Source organism: Mobula hypostoma, chromosome 3 (assembly GCF_963921235.1).
Source record: "Mobula hypostoma chromosome 3, sMobHyp1.1, whole genome shotgun sequence".
Lineage (NCBI taxonomy): Eukaryota > Metazoa > Chordata > Chondrichthyes > Myliobatiformes > Myliobatidae > Mobula > Mobula hypostoma.
The window spans coordinates 220,682,387-220,696,778 of NC_086099.1; the positions used below are offsets into that span (position 1 = coordinate 220,682,387).

At 47.1% G+C, this 14,392-nt stretch overlaps 1 protein-coding gene across 4 annotated transcripts in view; it reads right to left on the reverse strand.

The window, feature by feature from the left end:
• The window catches only part of LOC134344556 (pituitary adenylate cyclase-activating polypeptide type I receptor-like), a 269,718-nt gene that overhangs the window by 75,003 nt on the left and 180,323 nt on the right, over positions 1–14,392 (reverse strand). The window contains exon 12 of one of the 4 annotated variants that reach the window (XM_063044562.1): positions 3,371–3,451. The exons of the other annotated variants lie outside the window; for them this stretch is intronic. Coding sequence (XP_062900632.1) covers positions 3,371–3,451 — 81 coding nt within the window. The remainder of the gene's footprint in view (positions 1–3,370; positions 3,452–14,392) is intronic. 4 annotated transcript variants of the gene reach the window in all.

Sequence of the window (14,392 nt, forward strand, 5' to 3'; positions counted from 1 at the left end):
TGGAGAATGTTGGAATTTAAAAGGGGAGAAGTGTTGTAATGTGAGCATTATAAAGATAAGTTAATACCAATTAGGATAATGGTAATATAGCAATACTCCCACTACGGAAAGCTGTTTGTAAACAGAGGTCGCTTCCAGGGTTGCGGGGTTTTACTTCTGGTCTTTTCTGCGCATGTGTGTATAAGCCCCTCTGCCACATTGGTTTTGCCATCCCAGATAAAGTTGTTCCTTTGGACATGAAGTTGTTGAGTGGTCCTTTTTCGAAGTAGAAGTTACTACAAAAGTTATGAAGTATTGTAATATTCTTAAAGACAGCTATGGCCTGTTTGATATGCTAGTTAGTGTTTTTTTGGTTGAATTAATTTGAAAGTTCGACAAAAGCATTTTATGTAGTTCAAATATAATTAGCCCAAATAAAAGGCCTCAAGTTGGAAGTACAATCTGAGTTGTTTTTTCTTTAAATGATTCAGTGGGTAGATCTTGCCTTTCACTAAGGCTGAGGTAGGGGATCTTGGGCTTAAAAAGGTTGGTGACCACTACTCGCAAGAGCTGGGTGGAGAGAGATTTGTGAAGGACAATGGTCAGCTTCGTGGCCTTTCAGGTGGGAGAGACGGAGAAGAGAAGATAGGGAAGACGCCTGTAGGATTCGCTTTGACAGGATGATGCTACTGCAAGGAGTGCTTTGTGAGACATAGGAGTCCAAAATAGGAAGGTCTACTGGTGTTTTGTGATGAGTAGTCAGCACCGTGAATTACAGTGATACCCAGCTTTTGGATGGTACGAGCTCCAATGTCATGTGCACATTTCGACTGCTCCTACTGTAATGGGCCCTTTTTTAAATTTTCTTTCTCTTAACTGTTTGGAAAAGCTGAAATTGGTAAATGTACTTTGTAATTATATCCTGGTGTATGATTCATGATTTCCTGGTGACGGGTAATTATGTACGGGGCATACATGCACAGCATTCACTCAAATCATGGTTCTGTTAATCAGAATGTCCCAACTTTCCTGTTTGGTTGAACCCCAAATCATATCAACCCTAGACGTATATTGTTTATGGAAGGTGGTCTTCTCGCTGCGGAGTCGCGTGGATGTTAGCAGAGTTAGCTAACGAGCCACGTTTGCGTACAAGCCCAGTGAGAGGGTTACAGAAGTAATGTCAGAGGCAGGATTTTTACACAGAGAATGGTAGGGGCCTGGAACACACTGCCAGAAGTAGTGGCAGAAGATAGTACAATAGGGACATTGAAGACTCTTAAATGGGCGCATGGATGATGGAAAACTGGAGGGCCATGTAGGAGGGAAGAGTTGGATTGATCTTAGAGTAGGTTAAAAGGTCAACACAACATTGTGGGCCGAATGGTGCTAAACTCCCAGCCGACTATTGGCTCCATCAATCTGCCCCAGTACAATGAGGTTCTTGGTTGCAGATCATTGCCCCTGCCTCAGTGGTGAGCGCCCCTCCCAGTCATAGGGAACTGACCACCACACACAAGGCATCTCCCGGTCGCAGGGACTGACCACTACACACAAGACACTTCCTGGTCACAGGGACTGACCACCACACACAAGGCATCTCCCGGTCACAGGAACTGACCACTACACACAAGACACTTCCCGGTCACAGGAACTGACCGCTACACACAAGGCACCTCCTGGTCACCGGAACTGACCGCTACACAAGGCACTTCCCGGTCACAGGGACTGACCACCACACACAAGGCATCTCCCGGTTACAGGGACTGACCACTACACACAAGGCACTTCCCGGTCACAGGGACTGACCACTACACACAAGGCACTTCCCAGTCACAGGGACTGACCACCACACACAAGGCATCTCCCGGTCACAGGAACTGACCACTACACACAAGGCATCTCCCGGTCACAGGGACTGACCACTACACACAAGACACTTCCCGGTCACCGGAACTGACCGCTACACAAGGCACTTCCCGGTCACAGGGACTGACCACCACACACAAGGCATCTCCCGGTTACAGGGACTGACCACTACACACAAGGCACCTCCTGGTCACACAGAACTGACCACTACACACAAGGCAGGGCTGCCACTCCATGATCAGACGTAGAGGGACTGCAGGACTGTCTGTGGTGACAGCTAAGTTCTGCAACATATTACACTCCTGGGTACTAACGTATCAGGTGACCTGTCCTGAACCCAGCACACAGCTGCAGTCACAAGGAAAGCACACCAGTGTTTGACGCTAGGAAGTTTCCGCTTGCCGCCGAACACTCAGATGTACTATTGAGAGTAAACACGAGGGATTCAGCAGATGCTGGAAATCCAGAGCCCCACACACAGGAACTCAGCAGGTCAGGCAGCTCCTATGGAGGGGAATAAAGAGTTGACGTTCCAGGCTGAGACTCAGCCCGAAATATCCATCGTCAAGGATCCCCATCAAGTGGGCCAGGCTACCGTCAGGCAGTCTTACCCCACCAGGTTCCCTTCGACCACTGGGTTCTTGGTAATCACCGCTCAGTACTGCGATTACCTTGGCCACTTGGCACTGAGAGTGACTTTTCTTTTGTACTAATCACATATTTTCTAGTGTGTAGAATTTATGTTTATAGTTCTTGTGAATGCTGCTCATCTGGGACTGTGTGCCAATGATGCTGCTGCAGGTTAGATTTTCATTGTACCTGTGCATGCATTATGATAATGAACTCAATTTTGACTTTGCCGTTCAACAGTCGGGTGTTGCCCTCCCCCCTACTTCCACTGCCTGGAGATTATCACAGGGATGGCTGTGGGATTTTGCCACATCTCCCCCCGCCCCACCCCATTGAGAAGATCAACTATATTCCAACAGCTCTGAGACCTCCCAAGGCCTTGGGCCGTTCTGCACCGTGCATAGCACCACTGCACAGTTGCACTGAACTCAAGAGGCTTGCGTAAATCAGCCACTTAAATAGAGATGCAGAAACAGCAATAATCTAAACAGAACAGTGAGCCAATATTGCCATCTGATTGCTGTGTATTCACGGGGCAGTTTACATAATTGTGTTGTATAAACAGTGCAGTGGGTCTGAGTGTTACCGGACCTATCGTATATTCCCCTCATCTGCTGGAGCAAATGGCATTCCTCAGTAAATGCAGATAGAAACTTTGCGAATTCTAACCAGGGCCAGATCACTTTGAGAGGCCAATATTTGCCGGGGAATTGTTGCTCCATCTTTGCCCAGTCTCTGCCCTTGCAAGACAGAAGGTTGAGTATTAATTTCTTCCAGAAACACAGAGGAAATGGATTAAATATTCTCAGCATGCTTTTTACAACAAACATTGTTTCGGAGGTGGGGTGGGGAGAAGAGAGAGAGAGAGATAGAGGAGGATTTCACTTGCACTTACAAGGTAATGGCGGACAGTTCTGACATCTTGCAAACATGCTGATTAACTCTCTGAGGTTTACAGTAGCATTTCTGCACACAGCTGTCGAGCACCATAAAGGTTTCGATCGGTTTATTTTACAGGAGGTTGCGGGGAAAGAAAGAGATGGTAAGGGTGAGGGAAGAGGAAAGTAATCAGGGATGGATGGAAAGAGAGTGTAAACAAAAGAGAAAAGATAAATAAGCTCTTTGGTTTGCTTCCCAAAGTGAGTCACTTCACTTCACAAAAATGCCTGTTTGTTCTACATACACTTACGACGCCACGTTTAACCCTGCATTAGGTGAGGGGGGGAATCGAATATTTTAACATCGCAATAGAAACACATTTAAATATCCCCCTCTTCCTTCCCCCCCACCCCCACCTTGTCCCTCAATCATGTCAAACGTCATGAGCCCATCACCAACCGCACTGGCCGTCCTCCTTGTCCACCTGCCCTGTACCCAGTCTGGAGCTTCAGTCCCTCTGCCTCTAGACATTGAGAGGGTGATGGTCATGGATGAGTTAATACAATGAAGCCACCTTTGTCCCAGCCACGTGAATGTGAATCCCTTTAGCAATCTGACTGTGCTCTGTTGGCTATGTGGATTCAGAATTGGCTTGCCGTTACAAGGCAGAGGATGGCAATAGGTGGAGTGTATTTGGCCTGAAGGCCAGAGACCTGTGGTGTTGCATGGAGTCTGTTCTGGGATCCCTACTCTTTGTGACTCTTATAAGTGACTGGAATGAGCAAGTGGAAGGGTGGGTTAGTAAGCTTGCAGATGACACGATGGTTGGTGGAGATGTGGACAGAGTAGAAGGTTGTTATAGGCAGCAACAGGACATTGACTGGATGCAGAGCTGGGCCGACGGAGCTCAGCATGGAAAAGTGTGAAGTGATTCACTTTGGAAGGTCAAGTTTGAAGACAGAATTCTTAGCAGGGTGGAGGAACGGAGGGACATTGAGGTCCACGTTCATAGTTCTCTCGAAGTTGCCGTGCAAGTGGATAGGACTGTCGAGGTGAGAGCGTGCCTTATGAAGATACGTTGAGCGAGCTGGGGATTTTTCTCTTTGCATTGAAGTCGGCGGAGGTGTACAAGATATTGAGAGGCATAGATGTAGCGGACAGCCTGAGACTTTTTTCCCAGGATGGAAATAGCTGACACGAGAGGCATGATTTTCAGATGATTGGAGGAAAGTCTAGGAGGGATGTCAGAGATAACTTTGTTTACACAAGAGAGTGGTAAGTGCATGGAACACACAGCCAGGGGAAGATACAATAGGGATATTTAAGAGACTCTTAGATAAGACATAATGGCCATGGCCATGGCCGGACTGTGAAAGGGGGAGACTTGGCCATGGGACTAGCAACCCCATCCCATAAAAACCCTGAGCTACAGAAATGCCAACAGAAGCCCCAAAGATCCCATTCCTGGGAGAGGAAGGATCTCCACCTACAGCGGGGGACAACTTGAATGAGTGGCCCGGGACAGAGGACTATGGTGAGCTGCTGCTGGCGGCCAATGCCCCAGCAGGGGTGCTCAGGGTTGTTAAATAGAGGGCTATGTAGGAGGGAAGGGTTAGATTGATCATAGAGTAAGTTAAAAGATCAGCACAACATCCTGGGCTGAAAAGCCTGTACTGTGCTGTAATGTTCAATGTTCTATACAGACTGGGGAGATCTCCCAACGTTTACCCCAAATTACTTTCTCTATTTCTTTATGACAGAGCAGGACACATGTAAGATTGAAGAATCGGTCAACTCGTAGTCCATAATTTCTCCCCACATTCACCATCAACTCCGTGGGTGAACGCACTCTGTCCATTCAACACAGCGTTTGGGAATTAAAAAATTGGAGGACAGGGGTTCAAGGGGAGATTTAATAGGAACTTAAAGGGCAACTTTTTTTTATATACGCAGAGTGGTGTCTATGTGGAACGAGCTGCCAGAGGAAGTGGCTGAGGCAGGTACCAGAGCGACATTTAAAAGAAGGCTGGATAGGTGCATGGCTAAGAAAGATTAGAAGGTGTTAGCTTGGCTGGGTATCTTGGTCAGCATGGGCTAGATGGGCCAAAGGGCCTGTTTCTCTACTGCATGATCCTACCTCTTAACTCCTTCCAGATTCTACCACTTATACACATACCAGAGGGAGATTTACAGTGGGCAGTTAACCCATCGACCCTCACGTCTTCGGGACGTGGGAGGAAACTGGAGCACCCGGAGGAAACCCACACGGTCACAGGGAGAACGTGCGAACTCCACGCGGACAGCAGCGGAGGTTAGGTCTCTGGCGGGTTGGATCTACATCACCATACTGCCTCCTGCCGACGCCACACAAAAAGAATTCTCTCAGTTATTGGTGGGATCTTTCCATGCACAGGTTTCTGTGCATACTTCCAGGCTGGAATCTTTAAGGACTCTTGGGAGGCTTTTTATGGTGTTCTTTCAGGTTTGAGAAAGGGTACAAATTAAAGTTGTTCTCTCTCTCTAGTGATAAGTTTTTAAGGATTCAAATAGACCATAAGACATGGGAGCAGAATTAGGCCATTCGGCCCATTGAGTCTGCTCTGCCATTCCATCATGGCTGACTTATTGTCCCTCCCAACCCCATTCATTGCCTTCTCCCCATAACCTTTGCCCATCAAGAACCTCTCGACCTCCACTTCAAGTACACCCAATGACTTGGCCTCCACAGCCATCCGTGGCAATGAAATTTCTCCTCAGCTCTGCTCTGTTCTGTTCTGAGTCTTCATCCCCTGCTCCTAGACTCCCCCACGATAGGAAACATCCTCAACACAAACAGAAAGTTTGGTCTTGTATCTTAGAAACTAAACTTAGCTCTGGTACTTCATCTTTCCTGTTTCTTTACAATAAAAAGGCCATTCAGCCCACTGAGTCTCTCCCAGGCCTAGCCCACCGAGTTCCTCCAAGTGATTGTTTAATCCCATTCCCACACTAACTTTCTCTGTAATCTACTCTCCCCATACTCCCACTAATTCTTTTAACACTAATACTAACTGTTCCTCTTTTAACAACATACATCAAAGTTGCTGGTGAACGCAGCAGGCCAAGCAGCATCTCTAGGAAGAGGTGCAGTCGACGTTTCAGGCCGAGACCCTTCGTCAGGACTAACTGAAGGAAGAGTGAGTAAGGGATTTGAAAGTTGGAGGGGGAGGGGGAGATCCAAAATGATAGGAGAAGACAGGAGGGGGAGGGATAGAGCCGAGAGCTGGACAGGTGATAGGCGAAAGGGGATACGAGAGGATCATGGGACAGGAGGTCCGGGAAGAAAGACAAGGGGGGGGGACCCAGAGGATGGGCAAGGGGTATATTCAGAGGGACAGAGGGAGAAAAAGGAGAGTGAGAGAAAGAATGTGTGCATAAAAATGAGTAACAGATGGGGTACGAGGGGGAGGTGGGGCCTTAGCGGAAGTTAGAGAAGTTGATGTTCATGCCATCAGGTTGGAGGCTACCCAGACGGAATATAAGGTGTTGTTCCTCCAACCTGAGTGTGGCTTCATCTTTACAGTAGAGGAGGCTGTGGATAGACATGTCAGAATGGGAATGGGATGTGGAATTAAAATGTGTGGCCACTGGGAGATCCTGCTTTCTCTGGCGGACAGAGCGTAGATGTTCAGCAAAGTTTAGCCTCCAACCTGATGGCATGAACATCGACTTCTCTAACTTCCACTAAGGCCCCACCTCCCCCTCGTACCCCATCTGTTACTCATTTTTATGCACACATTCTTTCTCTCACTCTCCTTTTTCTCCCTCTGTCCCTCTGAATATACCTCTTGCCCATCCTCTGGGTCCCCCCCCCAACTGTCTTTCTTCCCGGACCTCCTGTCCCATGATCCTCTCGTATCCCCTTTCGCCTATCACCTGTCCAGCTCTTGGCTCCATCCCTCCCCCTCCTGTCTTCTCCTATCATTTTGCATCTCCCCCTCCCCCTCCAACTTTCAAATCCCTTACTCACTCTTCCTTCAGTTAGTCCTGACGAAGGGTCTCGGCCTGAAACGTCGACTGCGCCTCTTCCTAGAGATGCTGTCTGGCCTGCTGCATTCACCAGCAACTTTGATGTGTGTTGCTTGAATTTCCAGCATCTGCAGAATTCCTGTTGTTCCTCTTTTACTCTGTTTATTACTGTAACAGTGATTTTTTCTGTCCTGCACATGAACTTATGAACACTCTCTGGGTTATTTATTTACTTTTCTAACACTGTAATTCTTCATGTCTTGTAATGTGCTGCTGTCGCAAACCAACAGATTTCACAAACACATGCCAGTGACAATAAACCTTATTCAGATTCTGAATTTTAACACAGCCGAATTCTATCCCCCACCTCCACAAGACAACAGATTTCACCACATATGTCAGTGATAACGAACCTTACTCTGATACCTCAGCTGCTTGCCAGACTCTACGCCTCGCCTATAAACCAGGGGGCAATTTACAGTCAAGAGAAAATCTGCAGATGCTGGAAATCCGAGCTACACACACACAATGCTGGAGGAACTCAGCAGGCCAGGCAGCATCTATGGAAAAGAGTCAATAGTCGATATTTCGGGCTGAGACCCTTTGGCAGGACTGGAGAGGAAAAAAAAAGTTGTGCTGAAGGGTCCCAACCCGAAACGTCATCCGTACTCTTTTCCATAGATGCTGCCTGGCCTGCTGAGCTCCTCCAGCATTTTGTGTGTGTTACGGCAATTTACAATGGCCACTTACCCCACCAACCTGCCCATCTCTGGGATGTCAGTGGAGACTAGAGCACCTGGGGGTGTGGGGGAAGATGCCCTCAGTGTCGGGGAGGATTTGAAAACTCTGCACTGCTCTGGAGACCAGATTGAACCCGGGATGTGGGAGCACCGAGGCAGTAGCACAATCTCTGGGCCCTCGGCCAAATTATTTTTCAGCGTCTATCTTATATTTGCTCTTTGTTCACAAGTATGTGTTTAATAAATACAAGCAGACAGTAGAATGTTGGTTATTTTAATATTGCTTATGTTTGCTGTTTCAGTTACATTTTTAACAAAGGCTAGGCCCTCGGCTCAAGTACGTTGGCCTTTCTGGTTTTCCCAGCACTGCCAGCTGGACATTAGCTGTGCCGTCCAATCAAAGAAAACTGTAGGCCTCCGCACTAGAGCTGTGGGACAGAATGGCCTTGACGGTGGCGGGGAGGTTGTGGGTTAATGGTCTCCTCCCATTTCTATGTGGTTATGGATTCAATAAAAGCTTATAAAAATGCAGCTGAGATGGAACGTAGCACAGTACAGCTCAGAAACAGGCCCTTCGGCCCACAGTGTTGGTGCCGACCATGATGCCAATTTCAACGGATCCCATCTGGCTGCCTGCATCTCTCTCTTACTTGCCCGTACTTGTCTACATGGCTCTTACCCCACATTGCTAACATATCTGCTTCCACCATCTCCCTTCAGCTGATGAATCAAGTCTGTCTGGATACAATTTTCTATTTCACCAGAGGGCACAGCCTCAATGCAAGGACTTCCCTTTAGAACAGAGATGAGAAGGATTTTTTTCAATGGAGGCTGGTAAATCTGTGGAATTCATTGCTACGGGTGGCTTTGGAGACCAAGTCGTTGGGTATATTTCAAGTGGAGGTTGATATGTAAAGCATCGAAGGTTACGGGAAGAAGGCAGAAGATAGGGGGTTAAGAGGGATAATATCCCAGCCATGATCAAATAGTGGAGCAGACTTGATGGGCTGAATGGCCAAATTCTGCTACTGGTCTAATGGTTTAGATGTGAGAGGTTAGAGTTCTTTCCCTAGAGGAAAGGATGTGGTGGCAATTATATACAGTCAAGTGCAGTGACTACACAACTTATTTTTATATTCATTCAGTGAATGTGGGCTTCACAGGCTGTCCCAGCTTTTAATTACCCACCTCTAGTTGCTTTTGAGAATTGCCCTTCATTCCTGGCCAGAATGGAGACAATTAGGTAATTTCCCTTTCTATTAAGCCTGGTGACCTTGTCGCTGTAAGCTTCCAGGACTGATTTTTGGTGGTAACAATCCTCTCCCCACTGCCCTGGGGAAAAAAATATCCTGCTCTCACCAGCAGTTCATGGTCATAGCCTTTTTGAGTATGTATTTCCCAGAGAGAAGTGAATCTGTGGCATTCTCTGCCCAAGAAGCTACCTCGTTAAATATATTTAAGACATTGCTAGATGGATTTTTTACATAGTAGGGGATTTATGGGGCAAGGAAGTAGGTGGAGTTGAGTCCCTGGTGAGATCAGCCATGATCTTATCAATAGCGGAGCCGGCTTGATGGGATAGATGGCCGACTCCTGCTCCTGGTTCGAATGTTTCTTCTGCTTTGTCAGCCTCTGGTTGCTAATTAATGAACTCTTTATTGTGAGGTTGGCCATAATTCATAGCCACCTCCCTCAATGGTGACACGGCAGCGTGGTGATTAGCTCAACGCTTCACCGTACCAGCAACCGTGATCACGTGGGTTTGCTCCAGGTGCTCTGCTTTCCTTCCACACTCCATAGGCATGCCAGTGGGCAGGTTTACTGCTCATTGTAAATTGTCCAGTGATTAGGCTGGGATTAAATCGGGGGTCACAAACAAGAGAAAGTCTGCAGATGCTGCAGATCTAAGCTGTGCGCACAAAATGCTGGAGGAACTCAGCAGGTCAGGCAGTGTACTCTTTTCCATAGATGCTGCCTGGCCTGCTGAATTCATCCAGCATTTCGTGTGTGTGTGCGTGCAACTTCTGCAGATTGCCTCTTGTTTGTGAGGCTGAATAGCCTGTTTCTGTATTGTGACGTACATCCGGGGCACCGCGGTGGTGTAACGGTTAGTGTGGCACTAGTACAGTATTGTGACGTACATCCGGGGCACCGCGGTGGTGTAACGGTTAGTGTGGCGCTAGTACAGTATTGTGACGTACATCCGGGGCACCGCGGTGGTGTAGTGGTTAGTGTGACGCTATTACAGCTCGGAGCGTCGGAGTTTGGGGTTCAATTCAAGTTTGTACTTTCTCCTCGTGACTATGTGGGTTGCCTCTGGGTGCTCTGGTTTCCTCGTGGGCTGACTGGGGCTAGAAGGGCCTGTCGCAGTGCTGTATCTCTAAAATAAAATTTATTTCCGTGGTAAACTCAAACAGCTCCTGTAAACCACACTCAGCTGAAGACTCAACTCATCTTCCTTAAGCTCTCCTGCTAAATCAGGTACCCTATCTTCCCTCTTGTGCAGCACGAGATCAGTTCTCTCTGTTTATTTCATTTTTCAGGATGGGGAGTTCACTGGGAAAGTTGAAACTTATTTCCCAACCCAGGAGTTGGTGGTGCAGATGGCTGAGTTACTGAAACAGCTGCTGGGATTAGAACCTGAAACAGTACTGCATAGGACAGGTCTTTCAGCCCACAATGTCAGATTAAACTAAACTTCTTCCGCCTGCTTATGATCCATATCCTTCTGTTCCCTGCATATTCATGTGTGTATTTAAACACATCCTAAACAGCATTATCTACCACGCCTTTCAGGTAATAATACCAAATAAAATCGATCCCATCTGCCTGCACGTGGTCTATATCTCTCCTTTCCCTGTCCTAACAGCCTTTTAAACACCACTAGCCAGAGTGGTGAGCAGAACTACATGCAATACTCCAAGTGCAATGAAACCCAAGTTTCATACAGCTACAATGTGATTTGCTGACTCTTGACTTCAGTGCCCTGACCAATGAAGGTGAGCATGCTGCCCGCCTTGTTGACAACACTATCATCCCTCTATAGCCACTTTCAGTGAGCTATGTACTTTGAACCCCCCCCCTCCCCGACTCCTCGGTAAATCAACATACAGTGTGCCTTTACATCCAACTTCCCCGAGTGCAGCACCTCACACTTGGGCTACTCCCCATCTGCCATTAGCACACTGCGGGCTGAAGGGAGTGTACTGTTCGATGCTCAAACAGAGGTTTTGGTATTGAGTATAAGAGCTGGAATGTTATGATGAGGTTGTATAACATTGGAGAGGGTACAGAGAAGATTCACTAGAATGATTTCGGGAATGAGAGGGTTAACATATGAGGAACGTTTGTCCGCTCTTGCACTGTATGCCTTGGAGTTTAGAAGAATGAGGGGAGACCTCATAGAAACATTTCAAATGTTAAAAGGCATGGATAGAGTGGATGTGACAAAGTTGTTTCCCATGATGGGGGAGTCTAGTACGAGAGGGCATGACTTAAGGATTGAAGGGCGCCCTTTCAGAACAGAAATGCGAAGCAATTTTTTTTTAGTCAGAGGGTGGTGAATCTATGGAATTTGTTGCCACGGGCAGCGGTGGAGGCCAAGTCATTGGGTGTATTTAAGGCAGAGATTGATATGTATCTGAGTAGCCAGGGCATCAAAGGTTATGGTGAGAAGGCAGGGGAGTGGGACTAAATAGGAGAAAATGGATCAGCTCATGATAAAATGCTGGAGCAGACTCAATGGGCCGAATGGCCTACTTCTGCTCCTTTGCCTTATGGTCTTATGGTCTATAAGGCATTGGTGAGGCCGAATCTGGAGTATTGTGTTCAGTTTTGGTCACCAAATTACAGGAAGGATATTAATAAGGTTGAAAGAGTGCAGAGAAGGTTTACAAGGATGTTGCCAGGACTTGAGAAACTCAGTTACAGAGAAAGGTTGAATAGGTTAGGACTTTATTCCCTGGGGCGTAGAAGAATGAGGGGAGATTTGATAGAGGTATATATAATTATGATGGGTGTAGATAGAGTGAATGCAAGCAGGCTTTTTCCACTGAGGCAAGGGGAGAAAAAAACCAGAGGACATGGGTTAAGGGTGAGGGGGGGAAGTTTAAAGGGAACATTAGTCATAGTCATACTTTATTGATCCCGGGGAACTTGGTTAAATAGTGGGAGCTTCTTCACACAGAGAGTGGTGGGAGTATGGAATGAGCTGCCAGACGAGGTGGTAAATGCGGGTTCTTTTTTAACACTTAAGAATAAATTGGACAGATACAGGGATGGGAGGTGTATGGAGGGATATGGTCCGTGTGCAGGTCAGTGGGACTAGGCAGAAAATGGTTCGGCACAGCCAAGAAGGGCCAAAAGCCTGTTTCTGTGCTGTAGTTTCTATGGTTTCTAACAGAGGCTCCAGCACTGATTCCTGTGGTCACCACAGGTCACAGATCAGCTGCCCGAATAACACACTTCCACTAACACCCTCTTTCTCAAATCACACCTTCCGACTCAAATGGACAAGTCACCATTGATCAAATGTGGATGTCAGGACCATTGATATTGAATACCAGATCTGTAGCTGGCGTCCCTGGATGAGAATCAGAATCGGGTTAATTATCGCTGACATGTGGCATGAGACGTGTGGTTTTGCGGCAGCAGTGTCGTCTCAAACATGCTTTAAAGCTGTAAGTTACAATAAGGTATATAAAAATAAATACTGTAAAAAGAGTAGAATAGTTGGGTAGTGTCATAAACACAACCTCATGAAGGATCTCGGGCTGAAATGTTCAGTGTTTATTCCTCTCCATAGAGGCTGCCTGCCCTGCTGAGTTCTTCCAGCTTTTTTGATCTGTTAGTGAGATGGAGTTCATGGGCTCATAGACCGTTCATGGGTTCTAATGATGGAGGGAAAGAAGCTGTTCCTGAAACGCTGATTGAGTCTTCAGGATCCTGTGCTTCCTCCCTGATGATAGTAATTAGAAGATGGCATGTCTTGAATGGTGAGGGTCCTTAATGATGGCTGCCACCTTCTTGAGGCCTGGCCTTTTGAAGATATCCTCGATGTCGGGGAGGTTTGTGCCCATGTCGGAGCTGGCTGTGTTTGCAACCCTCCACAGCCTTTTCTAACCTCATGCACTGAGCCTCCACAGCAGATGATGTTGCAGCCAGATAGAATGTTCTCCATGGTACGTCTGTAGAAATTTGCTAGTCCTTGATGATATACCAAATCTTCTCAAACTCCTATTGAAATATAGCTGTCACTCTATTCAAGTAAATACCTTGGTCTACAACTGAAAGATTGGCTGGACCCAGTAACAATAACTTTGAAATCACCAAAATTAAAATCTTTAGGAAAGCTGCTGACTTTCAAGGAAGCAAACCTATCCTTCTCCAGCAGACCAGGCAGCGTTTATATGGAAAAGAATAACTGTTGAAGTTTCAGGCCAAGACTCTTCATCAGGACATTGATTTCTCTGACTTCTGGTAATTCATCCCCCTCCCCTCCCCTCCCCTCTATTTCTATTCCCCATTCTTGTATTTTCTTACCATTTCTCACCTGTCTATCACTTCCCTCCGATTCCTCTCCTTCCCTTTCTCCGATCAGATTCCTTCCTCTTCAGCTCTTTCCCTCTTCCACCTACCACTTCCCAACTTTTCACACCATCCCCTTCCCCTACCCACCCACCTTCCCCCTCACCTGGCCTCACCTGTCACCTACCGGCTTGTACTCCTTCCCCCTTCCCCCACATTCATACTCTGGCTGCTTCCCTCTCCCTTTCCAGTCCTGATGAAGGGTCTCGGCCTGAAGCATCAACTGCTTATTCATTTCCAGAGATGCTGCCTGACTTGTTGAGTTCCGCTATTGGTGTGTTTTGCTCTGGATTTCCGGCATCTGCAGAATCCGCTGTGTTCATGCTCTATAGTCTGACTCTCAGGTGACTTCAGATTTTGACATTAAATGGCTCCTCATTTAGCACTAGGGTTCCCAATCTTTTTCATGCCCTGGACCAATACCATTAGCCGAGGGGTCGGTGGTGCTCCTGGTTTAGAGGAACTAGAGAAGAACAACCAGTGCCACCTGTTTCCAATGTCACCCACATCCAGCAGACAAATAAGTAATTTAAAATTGCATTGGTAAGTACATGGATGGGAGGGGTATGGTCCTGGTGATGGAGCTAGGCAGAAAAACAGTTCAGCAAAGTCTAGGTGTTGGGGGCAGTTTCAACTAATATGGTGGCAGGGGGCGAGTGGGAACCAGTATGATTGAGCTGAGGATGAGCCAACAGGTTTACAAG